At 39.8% G+C, this 20,424-nt stretch overlaps 1 protein-coding gene across 1 annotated transcript in view; it reads left to right on the top strand.

Annotated features, from left to right (window-relative positions):
* Positions 1-18,270, top strand: part of cUnh1orf159 (chromosome Un C1orf159 homolog) — a 28,183-nt gene extending 9,913 nt beyond the window's left edge. The window contains exons 5-9 of the mRNA XM_084317039.1: positions 59-115; positions 9,576-9,710; positions 10,191-10,216; positions 14,923-14,947; positions 15,487-18,270. Coding sequence (XP_084173165.1) covers positions 59-115; positions 9,576-9,710; positions 10,191-10,216; positions 14,923-14,947; positions 15,487-15,587 — 344 coding nt within the window. The 3' untranslated portion in view covers positions 15,588-18,270. The remainder of the gene's footprint in view (positions 1-58; positions 116-9,575; positions 9,711-10,190; positions 10,217-14,922; positions 14,948-15,486) is intronic.
* Positions 18,271-20,424: the final 2,154 nt, after the last annotated feature.

Below are 20,424 nucleotides of genomic sequence, written 5' to 3'. Positions count from 1 at the left end.
ATGTTTATGGTGCATAGCTTTGGGTTTCTGACCTCTGACCTTTTTGTGTCTTCACTAGACTACACTGTGGAGAGGAAGAACCGTACGACAATAACTACTGTTCTTCCGAAAATTGGTAAGAAAAGTTAAAATATCATTGATTGATGTATGATTGGATTCAAATGTATTGTCATTATTATACAATAGTAAGTACAGTACAACAAAAATAGGTTTGGCATCCAACTAGAGTGCAAATGTAACAGTAATAGTTACAATAGTGATATACAATGCACAGGTGATTAAACTTGGTATAACATTTATAAATTAGTATTATGTACTGCAATAGTGCTAATCAGATGTATGTACAGAGTTGTAGTATTAATATGTACAGTGATACAGGTATAAAGACACTGGTAGTAAGTCATACTGGCCAGCAGCGTAACTAGTAAGAGTAGGTAAGGGATATGTACAGATATAGATCTAGTAAATACATATACCAAAAAGTTATTATATGCAGGTATGTACAGACAGATGTGGATAGCTGTATACTATAATAATATATACGGTCAGGTCCATACATATTTGGACATCAACACAATTTTCATAATTTTGGCTCTGTACACCACCATAATGGATTTGAAATTAAATTTAAGTGCAAACTGTCAGCTTTAATTTGAGGGTATTTACATCCAAATCAGGTGAACTGTGTAGGAATTGCAACAATGTGCCTCCCCATTTTTAAGGGACCAAAGGTAATTAGACAATTGGCTGCTCAGCTGTTCCATGGCCAGGTGTGTGTTATTCCCTCATTTCATTTACAAGGAGCAGATACAGGGTTAATTTCAAGTGTGGTATTTGCATATGTTGCTGTCAACTCTCAATATGAGGTCCAAAGAGCTGTCACTATCATTGAAGCAAGCCATCATTAGGCTGAAAAATCAAGACAAAACCATCAGAGAGATTGCAAAAATATTAGGTGTGGCCAAATCAACCGTTTGGCATATTCTTAAAAAGAAGGAACACACTGGTGAGCTCAGCAACACCAAAATACCCAGAAGACCACAGAAAACAACAGTGGTGGATGACAGAAGAATTCTTTCCCTGGTGAAGAAAAACCCCTTCACAACAGTTGGCCAGATCAAGAACACTCTCCAGGAGGTAGGCGTATCTGTCAAAGTCAATCAATTTGTACCGGAATGATGGGAAGAGAAGAGTATGGAGAAGGAAAGGAACTGCTCATGATCCAAAGCATACCACCTCATCAGTGAAGCGTGGTTGTAGGGTTATGGCGTGGGCATGTATGGCTGCCAATGGAACTGGTTCCCTTGTATTTACTGATGTTACTGCTGATGAAAGCGGCAAGATGAATTCTGAAGTGTTTCGGGTCATATCTGCTCATATTCAGTCAAATGCTTCACAGTGCAGATGGACAATGACCGGAAGCATACTGCGAAAGCAACCAAAGAGTTTTTTTTTTTTTTTTTTTTTTTTTTTTTTTTTTTTAAACTTAAATTTTTTATTAACATTTATTTAGACAGACAGCACTTACAAAAAATAAATAATAAAAAATGAAGAGACTAGTATCACAATAAAAACAAAAGGAAAAAACAGTGCACATAAATATTTACATGGGTATCACATGGTTAGTTGTCTGGTTCCCCTACTGTTGTTTTCTAGGTATTTGATACAAAGGCTGATTGTGTATCCCCCTTAAACAGGTAATTCCTACTCAGAGACAATAAATGCTGACTAAGGTTTGTATGTGTGATCTGGGTCCAGAGACCCTCCTTGAGTTTCTTTCTTCCCTTCTCCTTCGTCCTTTCTTTTTTTTTCTCTTGTTTATTAACTTTCACTTTGCCTTTTTGTTTCACCCATACACAAACCACATCATCCCTGAATATTTAATATCACACCGTTAAACAGACATAAATAATAAGGTATAAAAGCATTCAGCACTTGTAATATCCCAAAAACAAAATAGATAATATTAACTAAAGTACAGGTGTGTGACATGGGTTCATAGACCCTGCTTGAACATCTTTCCTCCTTTACCCTTCGCTCTCTTGTGTTGCATTTGGTTCTTCCTCTGTGATGTCGTTCTCGTTCCTTTTATAATCCTCCCACTTTCCCCATCTTTCCCCAAATTTCTCTTCCTGTAACCTCAGCATGTGTGTTATCCTTTCCATATCCTGTATTTCTTCCACTATTCCTACCCATTTTGCTATTGTCGGTGGGTCTTCCTTATACCACAGTCTCGTTATTGCTTTTCTGGCCGCTATCAACATTATCTTTATTAAATATTTGTCCCCCCCTTGTATTCCCTCGTGTGTCAGGTCTCCTAAGTAAAGCACCAGTCCTGTTTGTGGTATCCCGTATCCTAATATTCTGATCATTGCTTCCCCTATCTCCTCCCAATACCCCTTCAGCTTCTGACATCCCCAGAATATGTGCGTGTGATTTGCCCCCTCCTTCCCACACATCCTCCAGCATGCTTTTTGTGTTGGTGCATATTTTCCCTTCAGCTCTGGGGTTATAAAGAATCTGATTATATTTTTCCATCCAAATTCTTTCCATATTCTCGATCCTGTTGTTGAATGTTGTACCTCGCATATGTTCCCCCATTCCTTCCCTGTTATTTCTATCTCTAGCTCTCTCTCCCATTTCTCCCTTATGTAATCGGTCGTGTGTCCCTTGCTGGTCATTATAGCCCGGTATATTGCTGATATTACTCTTCCTTGCCCCCCTTCGTATGCCCATACTATCATCTTTATTATTCCATTCTGTTCCTCGTCTTTGGCCCCCCTTATTTCTTTGTTGTAGTAGTCTCTAACCTGTAGATATCTGAAGTGGTCCCTGTTTTCTAGTCCAAATGTCTCCTTTAATTTTTGTAGTGTCTGCATTTCTCCCTTCTCTATCATTTTGCATATTGCTGTTGCCCCCCCCCCCTCTCCCACCTTCTGAATCCATGGTCTAACCTCCCTGGTTTGAATCTCTTGTCATGTGCTACCCATCTCAGGACCCCTGACTGCTTCTCCAATTTGTGTGTTTTTACTACTCTGTTCCATATGGTCAAGGTGTATTTGGTGATTGGATCTAATAGTCCCTCTTTTTCTTTAAATAGTTCCCTATCCCCCACCAGAGCTTGTACCTTGTATCCCTCCCCTTCTTTTTCAATGTCTTTCCATCTTGCCTCATATCTGTCGTTACACCAGCACGTCACTGCTCTCAGTTGTGCTGCATAGTAATAATCTTGTAGGCTGGGTACTGCCATCCCTCCCTCTTCCTTTGGTAGTTGTAGTGTTTTATATCTGACCCGTGGTCTTCTCCCCGCCCATATGAACCTCGATATCAGTCTGTCCCACTCCCTGAATTGATTCTGTGGTATTTGTATCGGTAGTGACTGGAATAGGTACAGTAACCTTGATAGTATGTTCATTTTAATGACCTCTATTCTTGAATTGAAGTCCAAGGGCATTACTGTCCATCTCTCTAGGTCTCTCTTGATGTTCTGATTTATCTGTGTATAATTCGCCTCAAACAGTTTCTCCACCCCTCTCGTGATGTTCACCCCTAAGTATTTAATCTTGTCCATGTCCCATCTTATCCCGTACTGTTCTCTAATTTCCGTCGTTGGAGAGTAGTTCCATGCTAAGGTCTGTGTCTTTGTCACGTTTAGTTTGTATCCTGAGTAGTGACCATATTCCTTCAGTAGATCCATCAGTGCCGGGAAGCTCTTTTCTGGTTGCCTCATGTATACTATCACGTCGTCTGCAAATAAGCCTAGTTTATATTCCGTTCCCTTTATCCTTACTCCCTTGATGTCCTCGGTCTGCCTGATCAGTTGTGCCAGTGGTTCTATGAAAACGGCGAAGAGCGTCGGTGAGAGACAACATCCCTGTCTGGTAGCCCTCTCTAATCTGATTCTATCCGTCAAGCTGCCATTCACCTTAACCCTCGCTGTCGGCTCTTGATATAGCGCCTTGATCATCTTCATCGCCCTCCCGTTCAGTCCGAACCTCATCAATGTTTTATATAAAAATGTCCAGCTCACACTGTCGAACGCTTTTTCTGCATCTAGGCTAATCAGTACCGCGCTACCCCCTTGTTTTTGTATCTCCTCTACTATGTGTAATGTCTTTCTCATGTTGTCCTGTGTCTGTCTCCCTTTAATAAATCCAGTTTGATCTTCATCTATAATGTCTGGCATAAACGTCTCAAATCTTTTTGATATTATCGATGTATACATCTTGTAATCTACGTTGAGTATGGACACGGGTCTGAAACTACTACATAATTCCCTATCCTTCCCTTCCTTCGGTATCGTGGTGATTATGGCTTCCTTCCACGAGGGGGGCATTTTCCCCTCTTCCATCGTGTGTCTGAACGCCGCCCCTAACATGGGTGCTAATTCAGTTCTAAATGTCTTGTAGAATTCCGATGGGAATCCGTCGCTCCCCGGAGACTTGTTGTTTTTAGCTCTACTAATTGCATCTTCCAGTTCTTGTTCCGTAATTATTTTATTTAACTCTTCATTCTGTTCTTTCCCTATCGATGGTAACTCTAGCTTCTCCAGATATGTTTCTATTTCCTCTTCTCCCGCTGCTTTTGGCTGTGTGTATAATTTCTCATAGTATTCTCTAAATGTCCTCTCTATTTCAGCTGGGTCCCTCAATATTTCATTAGTCTTTGTATCCCTTATTGTGTGTATCGTGTTCAACTTCTGTTGCGTTCTAATTCTCCTAGCCAACAGTCTGGTCGCTTTTGGTCCCCCTTCATAGTATGTTTGTTTCATGAACCTCGCTTTCTTTTCTATTTCCGTCAATAATTCCCTATTTATCCTGGCCTTTACTTCTTTGATTTCTCTGAGCGTTTCCTGTTCTTTTGATATCTGGTGTCTCCCCTCTAGCTTCTTTAGCTTCCCTATTAGATTGTGATATGTCTCCGTTCTAGCCTTCTTCAGCATTGCTGTTTTTTCCATCAATTTCCCCCTTATCACTACCTTCAGTGTGTCCCATAGAATGTTCGGGTCTACCGCCCCGTTGTCATTTTCTTCCTTATATCTGGCTATCTCCTCCTTGATCTGACTCACCACCCCTTTGTTATTTAATATTCCTACATTTAGTCTCCAAATCGTGTTCCTCCGTCTCCCTTCTAGATCTACTGTCAGATATATGGCACTGTGATCCGATATGTCCGCCACTCCTATACTGCTCTCCCGTGCCCTGTAACTGTCCCCCGTCGTCATCAAAAAGTAGTCTATTCTCGCATACGTCACGTGTGGGTGTGAGTAATGTGTGTATTCCCTGTCCATGGCGTGCATCTCCCTCCAAACGTCTGTAATTCCCATTTCCGTCATCTGAATATTCATATATCTACTGATGGGCGCCCGTCCTTTTCTAGTACTCGTGGTGTCTAGGTCGTGATTCAGTACTACGTTAAAATCTCCCGTACATATCAATATCCCTTCTAGTTCCATCACTATCATGTCAAAAATGGTCTCATATAAATCCCTCTCACTCTCTGGGGGTGCATAAACATTTACTAACGTAACCATTTGGCCCTCCATTTTCCCCTTCACCAAAACAAACCTTCCCTCCTTGTCTCTTACTTCCTTGATCAATTCAAATTTGACTGTTTTTGATTAACGTGATTACTCCTCTCCTCGGGTTTTGTTCAAAGGAACTATAGTATGCATTTTCATATCCAAATCTCTTCAGTTTCTCATGACCCTGTGCTACCAAATGTGTCTCCTGCAGAAAAATCACTTCCATCTCACTTTTTTTACATTTCAACATCACTTTGCCCCTTTTTATCGCATTATTCATTCCATTAACGTTTAACGACATCATTTTTATACCTTTAACCCTTGTCATCTTTCTTCTTCTTTCGTCTGTCAGTCCCCCCCATGTCACACTCATTCCCCCCTCCGGTTGGAGCCTCCGCTCTCTTCACCGAATACATATAATGATTAACATAAATAAAAAACATAAACTTTACATAAAGTGCTCCCAAGGCGTTCGGGGGGTCCCTGTGTCCCCCCCTGTCCCCTGCTGGTGGGTGAGGGGTAATTGCCCTCCTAGCGAGGGGCCCCCTCCTGACTGCTTGGGGGTTTGAAACCCTTGCCCCCAATCGCTCGTCATATTTGTCCAGCTTTCTTACTGTTTTTTTTTTTGCTTTCGAGCTCCTGGTCAAAGCGCTCTGTCCTTCCTTTTGATCAAAGACCCTCTTTTCTTGTTCCCTCTCAATGTGACTCATATGTTTCATTGTCCCTCCTTCCTCCCATATCCGTGTGCGGTATCTCCCGTGTACCCCTTATTATTTTCTTTTCCTCTCCTCTATTTTCTATGTGATGTCCATTTATCCCCTTAATCCCTCCCAACTGTGTTACTCACAGCGTGTTTCTATGTATCTGTTTCAGTATGGTCTGTGTCTCGCCTATCAAACCTAGTTATATTTCCATTTATTTCCTCCATCAGCTTGTGTATTATGTGTCCATGTATACGTTACGTTCATTTCTATATCCTGCCTCTACCTGGGAATGTGTGTTTATGCATATGTTATTTCAGTTTCTATACTTTGTCTCTATTTGAATAGTTTTTTCAATCGCTTGTGCGTGTACTCATCCGTTCGTCTCCTCCCGCCTCCTCTCCGTCTGGCCTCCTCATCCGTCTCCGTCCTCGCTCCGTCACGTTTCACCTCCGCCTTCTCCTCTCTCCTCCCTCCGGTTTCGGTCTTCCACTCTGATCCATCTGCGTGCTCCTTCCAATCTCTGCTGCAGGCTCCGCGTCTGTTCCTCCCGCCTCCTTCCTTCTCCGTCCTCCGCCATCCTCATCCCTCGCCGTCTCATCTCTCGCTCCGCTTCTCGTGCCGTCGCGTACATCGCCGCTCCTTCCCCCCAGTGAATCCTTAGCGAGGTCATGGGTGACTGGAATCTCATTCCGTTTTCTTTCAGGGTTTTCTTCAGTCCCGCGTAGGACCTGCGTGTTATCGCTACCGCTGTCGAGTAGTCGTGATCAAATGATAGTCTTTTCCCTTCGATTTCAATCTTCTTGGTCCACGCGGTTCTGAGTACCAATTCCTTAACCTCGAATCTCAGAAAGTTAATAATCACCGCCCTCGGAGGTCTGTCCGGTTGTGGTCTCGGAGCCAACGCCCTGTGGGCCCTCTGTATCTCCATTTTTTCCAGTCCCGTTTCCTTCATTTGTTCTTTGATACGTTTTTCCACATATAGGGTCACCGATTCCCCTTCGACTCCTTCTTTCAGTCCCCATATTCTGATGTTATTTCTCCGTGACCTCCCCTCCATGTCCGACATCTTTGTCTCCATCTGTTCTTGTTTCTGAATCACAAATGTTAATACCTCGTGTATCTCCGTGTTCCATTCCTCCGCGTGAGCCGTCCTAGTCTGTAACTCGGTCACGTTTCTGTTCTGTTCCGCCATCTTCTCCTCCACCCTTTTGATTTCTGTATTCATTTCACCTCTGAAGTCCTCCTGTTCCTTCCTCAATTCCTCCCGTAGCTTCCCAATATCATTCCTTATCGTGTCCGTGTTCAGTTTTATCGCCGCTGTTATGTTCTCCAGTATCCCGGCCTGCATGTTCACGGCCCATCCTGGCATTACCGTGTCTGCCTCAGCGGTACCTCCCCCTTCTTTCGCCTGGCTTTTCTCGGCTTCGCTCCGGGGATTCTGTTTCTTCGGATTCTCTCCTTCTCGTATGTTCTCCATTTCTATTTCCTTCACAATCGTTGTCTCTTCCTTACTTCTCGTGAGCATTTTCCTTTTTAATTACTTTTCGGGTCTTTTTTTATCCGTTTTTTCACTCATTTGACCAGGAGCTCTTTCGCACGTGTGTTACCCGTCTGCTCTCATACCGGAAGTCCAACCAAAGAGTTTTTAAGGCAAATACCTGGAATTTTATGCAATGGCTGAATCCAGTTGAGCATGCATTTCACTAGCTGAAGACAAAACTTAAGGGAAAATGCCCCAAGAGCAAGCAGGAACTGAAGGCAGTTGCAGTAGAGGCCTGGCAGAGCATCACCAAGGATGAAACCCAGTGTCTGGTGATGTTTATCGGTTCCAGACCTCAGGCTGTCATTGACTGCAAAGGATTTGCAGTAGTATTAAAAGTGACAATTTGATTTATGATTGTTAGTTTGTCCAATTACTTTTGGTCCCTTAAAGAGGAGATGCACATGTAGAAACCGTTGTAATTCCTACACTGTTCACCTGATTTGGATGTGAAATTGTGTCAATGTCCAAATATTTATGGACCTGATTGTATATACAGTTTTATTGTACATGCTATCATACAGAGTTATTTGCGGGTGTATAAGTAGGTATATAGAAGGATTATATGCAGGTATATTCAGACAGATATATATATACTGTATACAGTATATATATACAGTAGATGTCATGTATACAGTATATATATATACAGTAGATATGTCATGTATAACTCTAACATGTAACGACTGATTATATGATCAATGTGAGGAATGTGCTGGACTGTATTTCTGTTTTTATTTTTTGGTTTTCCTATCCTTTTAGTTTTGTATCACAATGATGTGATGTGGAAAACATGTAAAGAGACTATCTGAATAATGGAAAATGCAATAAAAAAAAAGTTTAAATCAAAGAAATATATGTATATATATACAGCACTATTGTACATGCTATCATACAGAGTTATATGGATCGACTAGTATGAGGTAGGTAATTGTGACCGTGTAGGTAGGGCATTTGTAGACAGTGAAAGTAGTAGGTAGGTATAAATTGCGTATAGGCAACAGAGTTCAAAGTTTGTACAGTATGGGTAACGGAGCCTAGGGTATAGGCAATGGAGTTCAGTGTTTATAGGTATGGTGGGTGAGGGGGGGGGGGGGGGGGGGCTGTCATCATGGTACAGAGTTCAGGGAGATGACGATCAAGATGAAATCTAATCACTATACATTATACCAACATGTAATTACCACAGTAATTTCATCATGAAGATGTAATCACGGTTTACATTATACCAACATGTCATTACCACAGTAATTTCATCATGAAGATGTAATCACTGTATACCACATGTCATTTCATAATGAAGATTTAATCACTGTATACCACATATCATTACAACAGCCATTTCATTATGTGAGAATTATGATTGTAATCTCTTTTCTTATTCTATAACCACACATTCATTCTTTCAACTAACGTGGCTGATACCTTGCTCACTCACTTCTAGATCGACATACCTTGCATGGCTGCTTATATTACTTAGATGACATGAATATAACAGGAGTGGTTGTGTGTCTAGTCCAGGGTTCACAGTTAAAGCCAGACAGAGTCTTTATCACAGTAGCATAGAATTAACCAGGCAGGTCGATTCTTAATTACAATGACAGCCTGGCGAGAGGACAAAAGGGCCTCTTGAAGGGTAACTGGGACAATAAAATAAAAGTGAAAAACGAAAGATTTTTATAAACCAAAAAGAACAATCCAGATAAGACTATTGGACACAGACAATGCATACATCAGAGTTAAAGGAAATAATGAACCGGGTTCCCATGCTAAGAGGTTTGTTGTGTTCTCTCCTCTGTCTCAACAGGTGGTCCAGGTGTAGCAGCCTCTCTCCTCCTGGGGACTCTGCTGATCAGTCTATTCCTGATCCTCTCCGTCGCCTCCTTCTTCTACCTCAAACGCTCCAACCGCCTGCCTGGCTTCTTCTACCGTCGAAACAAAGGTCAGTGGTTCTCTGTCTGCGTGTTACGACGACAGGTGGCAGGGATTTATGGAGCTCAACAGAGTCTCGTGAGGTAGAGGTTCCTGTTTTCCATGCTATGATTCAGATTATTTTATTGTTGCAGATTTTTTAAATGCAGTGTAAACAAAGGTGCAGATGATGGTCTGTATGCCCTATCGGGTTATAATATACCTTACAATAAATATAGGCAATAAAGAAATTCTTAATATAATATATACTATGAGTAAAAGTAAACCGTATACACAAGGTGCAGGGGAGGGTCTGTACCCTAACTGGCATGATATACGTCATTATGTGATGGTGTGTATGTATATTAAGTGTTTATATAAAGTGTGAAAATACTGAAGGGGCACGGGCTGCCCACCCCAGAAAGAAACGCCCCTAAATAATGCTGTTCTAGCTCAAAGTAATTTTTTGTACTCTAATGTATGAATCATTTATGTTTGTGTACTTCCACAGCCTTCATATTCCAACCGAGTGAGACGGTAAGTTATTCTTTTCATTATTATTTTAATGTAAAAAGAAAAATACACTATAGAGAATTTATAAAACATAGAACTAAAGAGGCAGAAAATAAATATAAGAAATATAAAAATAAGTTAACATTATGAGAAGATGTAAGAAGGATCATTATAGTAGAATATTAGATAACAACAAATATAATATTAAAGGTGTTTGGAATATATTAAATGGTATTATCAGGAATGGATCAAGACAAATAAACTATCTTCAGTATTTTATGGAAAATGATCAAACTATTAGCAATATGGATGATGTGGTTAACAACTTTAATAATTTTTTTGTAAATATTGGACCAGAATTAGCGGGAAAAATCCCAGATCCAGTGACTCCTGAAGACATAAGACAATTATATTGAAAGAAATCCTAGTTTAATGTTTCTGGAAGCGGTAGATGAAAATGAAATTATAGAAACTACTAATAAATGTAAAAACAAGACATCTACAGACGGTAATGAAATAGATATGAAAATAGTAAAAAATGTCATTAGTGGGATTTCAAAACCACTCACGCACATCTGCAATTTATCATTCAAAACTGGTCGATTTCCGAATAAAATGAAAATAGCAAAAGTCATACCTCTGTTCAAGACTGGAGATAAACACCTCTTCACAAATTATAGGCCTGTTTCTCTACGTCCTCAGTTTTCAAAAATATTAGAAAAACTCTATAACAACAGATTAGATAAATTCATTGATAAACATAATTTACTCACCGATAGCCAGTATGGATTCAGAACACACCAGTCAACATCACTAGCATTAATAGAACTCATTGAAAAAATCACAAATTCCATAGATAAAAAAAAACATGTAGCTGGAGTATTCATTGATCTAAAAAAAAGCATTTGATACTATTAATCATGATATATTAATCAGAAAATTGGAAAGATATGGGATCAGGGGGGTAGTATTGGACTGGGTGAGAAGCTATCTAAATAAAAGACAACAATTTGTGACAATGAGAGATTATAAATCTGAATGTTTGGACATTGTCTGTGGTGTCCCCCAGGGGTCAGTGTTGGGTCCAAAACTGTTCATCTTGTACATTAACGAGATATGTAAAGTATCCAATATATTTAAATGTATTTTATTTGCGGATGCCACTAATCTTTTTTTTTCTGGTGAGAATATCCAGCAGCTTTTAGAGGTCATCACATCTGAAATGAAGAAATTTAAAAAATTGTTTGATAGAAACAAATTATCATTGAATTTGAGCAAAACTAAAATTATGTTATTTGGAAACTGTAGATTAAATACTCAAGTACAAGTTAAAATAAATTATGTGATTATTGAAAGAGTTTATGAAAATAAATTCCTAGGTGTAATAATAGACCATAAAATCTGTTGGAAACCTCACATAAAACATGTCTAATCTAAACTGTCAAGAAGCATTTTCAGTCATGAGTAAAGTAAAGCACATTCTGGATAGAAAATCACTACATTCTCTACTGTTCACTAGTTTTACCATATTTAAATTACTGTGCTGAAGTCTGGGGAAACAATTATAAGTCTACACTACAACCACTTTTTATACTCCAAAAAAGGGCCATAAGGATAGTTCACATTGCAGGTTATCGTGATCACACAATCATATTATTTTTAAAGTCAAAAACATTAAAGTTAAATGATCTTGTGGAATTTAAAACGGCACAATTAATGTATAAAGCAAAAGGTCATGTATTTCCAGGAAACATTCAAGAACTGTTCTTTGATAGGGAGGGGGGTTATAATCTGAGGGGAGAACTCAATTTAAAAGTGCTTAATGTACGCACTACCATGAGAAGACACTGCATCTCAATATGTGGAGTGAAACTGTGGAACAGTCTAAATGTGGTGCTAAAGCAATGTCCAAACATGAGACAATTCAAACTGATGTATAAGGAAATGATGTTCACGAGGTACAGGGATGAGGAAGGGACTTGATATTCACGGGTGTTTACATTTAAATTTTATTTCTTTCATGTTTTACATATATAGTTTATTTAATTTTTTTTGCATATATATATATATATATATATATATTATTTTTATTTTTAATGTTTTAAAATAGTACACTCATTTGAGTAGTGGAAAAGGGGTAGGATTAAATAAGTGTATACTTCTTCCTACTCCTTTTCGAACATGTAGATTGAGTTGTGTTTTGCTTTTGTTATTGTTTGTTTGTATTCATTGCATGTTCGAAATAAAGATTTAAAAAAAAAAAAAAAAAAAAAGGCACGAGTTGCATTTGTTGGTTGTGGTTTGTAAACACAACATTCAAAGTGGCCCTCTGGCCTGGCTCATGAAATTCAGATCAAACTATCAAACTAGGCATTGCAGATCAAATATGAATTAAGATCCTATTTCCCACCTAAAATTTAGTTGGAAACATATTTTAGTGAACCGTTTACGTGGAAAAAGAGAATGTTTATGAGTAAGCCACCATGTTTTTCCTAGGCCGCATTCCGGAATGAAACTCACACTCTGTGTGTTGTTTTGGCTATTCACCCACTGTCTGAAGGTTGGCATCCAGACAGAGGGAAGGGTCTTGGCACACACCCGTCACAGACTCCTAGTGGGTCATAAGTGAGATGATTGAGAGGGATTATTTTTGTATGAGTCTATATGTTACGGGTCCCAAAGCTGTCGGGTACCGTTAACAAATCATGTTTGTTTGATGTCGTCATTCCCCCCTGAAACACATAGGAATTGTGACCACGGAAGGAAGACACAAACTGTTCACTTCATTGTCCAAATCTCCTCTTAAGAGTTTTATTAACAAACTCCTTATCAAAACATCATTTTCCAATCATAATACATTTGTCCGACTGCATCAGTGTTAATGGTTACCAAAACATTAATTTAAATCATATACACATCTGTCCGACTGCATCAGTGTCTCTGTTTCGATGTCAATAACGTCCAATATGCGCGTGCATGTGTGGGCTCTCCTTATAAATGACAGCTCAAGATCACACCTTTGAAGGAAAGAGGGTGTGAGTGTGAGAGAGAGTGAGTGGGTGAGGGAGAGATGAGAGAGAGTGGTAGAGAGAGAGAGGGATGAGTGAGAGAGATGAGAGAGAGAGAGATGAGTGAGAGAGGGAGTGGTAGAGAGAGATAGAGACATGATCCTCCTTTGGGGCGTCTTTGCCACCTATATACAGTACTATATACAGTACTAGTAGTGCATATACTACAACATAGTGCAATCAAATCACCTAGAAGTTACACTTCACAAGTACCAGTAGTTCAATGAGCACCATAGATAAACGTACTTTTACCTTTAAACTACTTGTAGTAGTTTAAGACTGTTCTTAAACTTCATAGAGAATCTTCATTAACCCAAAATATTAGCTAACTTCAAGCTTCACAAAATGGCGTCTTCCTAGCTTTAAGCTCTAACTAGTGCATTTGTGAAATGTACTTCATACAACCTTAGAACTAAATTCACGGATAACCAATTACCTTATTCAACATCATTTGTGAAGTGTTCAGGGCTCCAGCATTGAATACTAGATTACCCAGTATGGTTGTCAATATCCCAGTGTACCCAACCCCCCCCCACCCAACCTCCTCCAATGTACAGTTTCTACGTCAAATGTATATACTCCCTTTTCCTGACTCCTTCTGTATCACAAACGGTACTGTATTTGCAAATCTGGTATGTCATAAATGTATAGATGTAGCAGTACTGACTATCTGTATGTCATGTATGTCATATATGTCCTGATGAATTGAAAATGGGGGACCCTGATGTAAACAAGACGAAAGTCTTTCTCTGGTCTGCATCCCCTTAACAATTGTGTGTATTGAGCTGTACTGTATTGTACCCATTCTGCAATCTGTTAATAAAGTTTTCAATCAATCAATCAATCAAACAATATACACAATACTTATTACATCTTCTATGACCCAGTGGCACGTGCACGCTGTAGGTAACTAATAACGTGACAATTGCCATTTTATCCAAGTGCCGTGGCATGTCGCTATGCGCACTCACACTGTATATCAAATATTATATACATTATTAACTATTCAAATTAGTTAACAATCCTCATTACATTCATGCTACCTAACCTAACGTTTAGCTTTAGGAGGTAGAGTTTCTGTACTTTTCACAGTATACTGACCTGAAACTCATAGAAATAGTCACCACGGAAGGAAGACACAAACTGTTCACTTCATTGTCCAAATCTCCTCTGAGGAGAGGGCGGAAACCGCCGCCTTAAGGGGACCTTAACGCAACATCACCTGAACTAATAGGTTCTTCCTTAATAACATATGGCTTCTCCTCACAGTAAATGTGAAATTAGTTAATTATGTTCTCACTTGTATCCTTACAGGTTTAACAAAAATTCTACTACAATGCTTCTACTAATAATAATCAGATATAAACGATTGCAAAAATTACACAAGATATTCACATATTCTTGAGTACTAATATACATAGTTTTTTGGGATAATTCTACTCATTGTGCCTTTTAAGTAACCTTTTCTTTCTTTTCTTTCTGTAAAAAAAAGGAGTACATATGAATACGTAGGGTAACAAGCCATGCTCAAACGTTCACTTTGCTGCAACCAATGCAACACTTTTTTGTTATGGAATTAGTCATAACTCCTTGTTTCTGGAACAGAATCATATGGTAAAAGTGGATAATGTTTGTATTGACTTTTTTGTGGTCTTTATCTAGGCCATCATGATACCCTCGACTTCAGGTAAGAATACTATATTTGCTAACTATCTAAGCTACTGTACACAACAGCCATACTGTATTATCTCACATGTATGTAATATAGCTTTTTAGAAAACCTTTAGTTTACTGGTAATAACAATGTCACACATTGCTAAATCAAATATGAAACGATGTACGACTCGGTAACTCAAAACTGAATAAGGAGTTATCTGGAAATATTAAAGGTGCTATAGATACATTTTTATGTAGATTAATAATAATAATAAAAAAATCCCCTCACAATAAATATTGATGAATGAATTTATCATAAAAAAAAAAGATTTGGCGTGTCCAAAATGAATGTTGCATGCACATATCCCCTCCCTACTTTCCATTTCCCCACGTGGAATTCATAAATGACATGCTGGTGCTCTCTAGTCCGACACCTAGTGGCTGAATGTTAATCTATAGCACCTTTTAAGCAGTACTGTTGACGTCCCAGTTAGTGTTTGTAAAGTCAAAACCTTGGTTTTGTGTGTAAACGCTGTTGCTCCTCTCTGTCACTCTCTGTTTCATGTAAAGTGAGGAAGCAGCGATATGTCCGAAGGGAGCGGCCTGCTGCACGGTCATCACTGAGCAGCGCGACACGCCCCACTGCCCCCACCAAGGTCTATAACGTGTAGACAGCGTCACGTAGCCGGTGCTCAGTAGGGAAGAGAAGCTCGGGTCAGCTGTGTTTCCTATCAGGAAGGACTCCGCCGGTGATGTAAGAAGAAAAGGACAGTTCACGCATGTATAGGTGGCGGTGGAATTAAAGGGGAATCCCGCACATTTTAATGTACGTGTTATCGCTGCACCGCGGCGCGGTTCAGTCAGTGTTTGTGAACAAGCGACCCCTGAAACCCTTCAAAACAAAACCTTCAAAATCTCAGGCTGCTCCATGAGCCGCGAATGAGGCGCTGACATTGTGGGCCCAGATAATGTTGAGCTCTTGCATCCAAATGAGGTTTATATTCTAGTATTGCTAACGGCTCTAAACCAGAATTTCATCCTCATTTTGGGTGTGAGCCCAGATTTTACATCCCAATGATGTTCTCTAGCTGATTTTTTAGAAGCTATTGAAGAGGAGTGGCGCATGTTCACAGATGTTGACTGAGGCGTCCTGGGGCACAGGAATAACGTGTGTGAATTCTTTAAATTAGTGGCATTCCCCTTAAGTGTCAGTCTCTGCTGTATCCTCGTTATTGGGGACGTTTTTTTCTTTCTTCAACCCAATTATATATTTTCTGATGTGAACATTTTAATTCCTTTTGTCTCCGTTCAGTCCGTTGGCGCATCCTCAAAAACCTCAAGATGATCAAAATATCCCATAATTTCTCGACAAAAGCGCACACACGATAGCACTGTGGTGAACGACGAGTACTTTCCTCAGTGTAATGGTTGTTAATTGAATTTGCTGTAGTTTAGCTTTTGAATCAGAACAACGTGTCGGGAAGCACCTTGTTCTGTATATGTTGTCAGCTCGCATGGAGCTTGTAACGGCATACTTGCATGAAGATGTTGACTTGCAGGCCGCGTGTGGGTTTAACGTGGGACCTGCTCGTATGACCGCAGACGCACCGCTCTGCTCTCCTTCTATCCATCACTGCGTGTCAAGCCAGTGTTGATTCATTAGGTTTGAACAAATCACCCTAACGGTTTTGAGGAAACGGTGACGGCCTCTGTTTACTGGAAGCTTCTTTTTCTTGTTTTCTTGTTGTCTTTTGAATCTGTTTACATATGTGGTATTTATTTCTACTTTTTTATTATGTTTGTTTTAATAATATGGAAAACGGGCCAACTGGCATTATTTAATCTATTGTCATGAACCAATGGTTGGTTTCTGCTGTGGTAAGGTACTGTGTTAGACGTCTTCCATGATGTCTGATCTGATCCAAATGTTTCTTTAATTGCCCACACAATATAGTTTTATTATTATTATTATAATCTAGCTGTTCTTAAACATACCTTCTTTCTCCTTGAACCCTTAACCAAGATGAATGTATTGGTCATGTTTCTTAACTGCACACAACAGAACGTACATTAATGTACGCAATGCTCTCGTTGCATTCTTGGATGTTGCTAATCCTCATTTCAAAGCCCCTTTTCATCTTCATTGCACATTCTGTAAGCCAAAAAAAACTACAGGCCAGTTCAAATCCCCATCTTGTTCCATAGAGCAGACAAATCTAGATGCTGGAATAGCTTGTCTTGAAATGTGGAATTAACTGCACTTTATTTGACTTGAGTGTTTAGGCCAGTGATGAACTCTAAACCTAAAGCTCTGAATCCTACTGAATAGAGCTCCACAGTGACCCCCCCCCCCCCCCCCCACACTATGGTTCCAGAAGAATTTCCTCTCTGTCTGTAGTAGCCTCTAGTGAAAGAAGATATTAGCTACAGTACTTTTTCCATGCAACATAGAAACACAGTTGCATATATATATATATATAATATATATGTATATATGTGTGTGTATATTGTGCTTGCTGAAACCAGGAAATGGTGATTTAAAGAGTTAGTTTAAAATGGTGTTTGGACCATAAGAATCAATCTTCCCCACATGAATTACATAATTAATGGCATAAACAACCATTACGTGACCTGGGAGTCCAGTGGGTTTCTATGTTACATAGTGAAATGATTGTTTTTTTTTTTTAACTAAAGGGGGTAGGTGGGCAGAGCTCTGTGTTGCCATCGTTTGCTAGTTTGTACAGTGCAATTTAGATGATGTTCTGTAGATTGGAACATCATTGCTATAGAAATGCCAACCTCACTTGATTTGATAATATTAAGGATCTAGGTGGTCACTATTGTCTTTGCCAAATGCTGTCTGTCATTCCTGTGCCATTATGTGCTTAAAATGCAGCCATGAAAGGTTGCAGTGATGGCCATTTAATGATATCTATCTGTGATTACTTATTGGGTATTTGAATTATATCCTGTGGCCTTTTAAAACTACTTTTTTTTTATTTAATTTTTTAACAAGGCTGGATACCTGTGTTTTACTTGCTGGATGGTGCAACATATTTTATTTTATATAAGTTTTATATTTTCACAACATTTGAGTTTTGGAAAAAGGTTGATTTCCACTTTGACTTTATGTGTGGAGGATTCTGAAGTGAAGCTATGTCCAACAGAATGGGATGCAGTGATTGTAACATGTCTTGTTCCGGGAAATAATGTCCATCTTTTGCTTTGTACATTAGCTGTTGTACAGCCATCCATCAAATGTAATACATTGTACATATAGTTTTATACAAATGTTTGTTTTTGTAATGATGTACATATTTATTGATTCTAGTTTAAATTGTCACAACAAAGTATGCTCTGAAGACAGTATGTATTGTTTATGGAAATAAAGCACCTTTCTCATAATCCTCGTTTCTCTCTGCCATAATATGGAAATTATGTGTCATGAAATTGAGATACAGCATTTTTGGCTCATAGGAATGAATGATCATCATTGCATTTATATAACACTTTTTTCTAGACAGACTCAAAGTGCTTTTTACAATGTAGGATGGAAATGTCCTCCTTCACCACCATGTGTAGCACCCAACCTTGGCTGCCATATACTGGCACCAGGCAGGCACACATCACACTACACAATGGCTGAAAGGCTCAGGAGACCGGGATTGATATTAGCCAATTAAGGGGGGGGAGTGATGATTAGGTGGCCTTGATGTCAGAGATTGGGAATTTAGCCAGGAACGTCGGGGAACCCCTTACTCTCTGTGATAGGCACCCTGGGTTCTTTAAAGAACATCCAAAGGTGAAACATTGTTGTAAATATTGATGGTCTACTCTGTCAGAGTTGATAAATCGTCAAAATCTACCTGGATGGTTCTAAAGAGAAACTGCTATAAATTTAAGGCACAATTTATGTCTTGGCCAATTCCAGCACTGCAACGCATAAGAATCTGTATTCTTTTCTATCTGAAAGGATGCTTCAAGTTCCCCTGATGGGACGGTTTGCAAGACCTCCTGAGTAGCTGCCTCTAGAGCAGTCGTCTGGTAATCCGGAGGTTCCCGGTTCGATTCCCGGGCAGCGTGTCGAAGTGTCTTTGAGCAAGACACTTAACCCCTAACTGCTCCCGATGAGCAGGTCGGCACCTTGCATGATTGCCTCTGCCGTCCGTCTGTGAGTGGGGAAAATGTGGGGAACAAATTGTAAAGCGCTTTGGATAAAAGCTGTTATATAAATGCACCATTTACCATTTTAAAAGTCTACTTGTGGCATGTTTAACTTACTTCACTTGATGATGAATCTCCCTGTGGCCTACTGTATATACTTCACATTTTGGCACCAATATTTCCACTGTTAATATCGGACACATTTGTGGAAGATAAATGTTACAACCTTGCATGCATGAATACATTTACATTTAGTAATTTAGCTGACGCTTTTATCCAAAGCGACTTACAGGTTCTGTACAACGGGTCAGCAGGAAGGGTACAACTCGGCTAAGTAACTGTTTGTCAAACAGTTTTGAACTTGGCTGCTACAGTCTTGAGTGCATAGTAGGTAGTAATATAGGCAAGGACGATTATTTAGTAGCAAAGTGTATGATAGTAAAAGACAGTACAAAGGTTAGTTTACTTTTTATCTTTTTCATTTCAGATATTGATTGAAGAAGTGTGTTTTTAGTTGACAGTGGAAAATTGGTTTCGGCTGTCCTGACTGGTGGAAAGTTCGTTCCACCATTGTGGAGCAAGGACTGAGAATAGCCGGCTTCTCTTTGATGACCTCCTGGAGCTCGGATAGGAGTGGGTCTGAGGTGTCCAGAAGATGCAGAGCGTAGGGGTCTTGAGGGTGTGTAGTTAGAGACCATTGACCGGAGGTAGGAGGGAGCCATTCCTTTCGCTGCACGGTATGCCAGTTCAAGGACCTTGAAGTGGATTTGTGAGGCAATGGGAAGCCAGTGCAGTGAAGGTTCAAATGTGAGCTCCAGCCTCCAGGTTGACAATGCAGATGCTACATACCCTACCACGTGATGGCCACCACAACTCAACATGTAGAGAGATAGGCAGCGAGAGCCAGCATATCACCAGGGTTATCAATTGGGCTGCGCACAATAAAAAAAAAGTTTTACATGAAAATGAAAATAAACGGTAGACAAAAGGTGCAGATGAGGGTCTGTATGCCTTATCGGTCATAATATACAGTGTAGGGTTTAGTGGTTAAGAGTCGAGACATTTCTAACAGTTCTCAAGTTCTGCCACCATTCCAGCTGTTGGTAGCAGTCCATGCCCCCCGGTTGTGGAGCCTGATGACCGCTGGTGTGTTGGTGGGGGTAGAGTCTGTGGATGAACGTGCTCCTCATCTTGGCTAGTTCCTCATAGAGGGGGTGGGAGGAGTACTCCAGGAGAGCGGCCAGCTTTTTGGGCCGAAGGCCATTGCAAATCTCTGTTTTATTTCACCAGGTAAGAAAAAACGTACCTTACCAAATAACAGGTCATGTGTTCCTTTTTAATCCC

This window comes from Notolepis coatsorum, assembly GCF_963971535.1.
Source record: "Notolepis coatsorum genome assembly, chromosome: 6".
Lineage (NCBI taxonomy): Eukaryota > Metazoa > Chordata > Actinopteri > Aulopiformes > Paralepididae > Notolepis > Notolepis coatsorum.
Note: the sequence above shows the minus strand (reverse complement) of the source record. Positions and strands in the feature narration are given on the sequence as shown.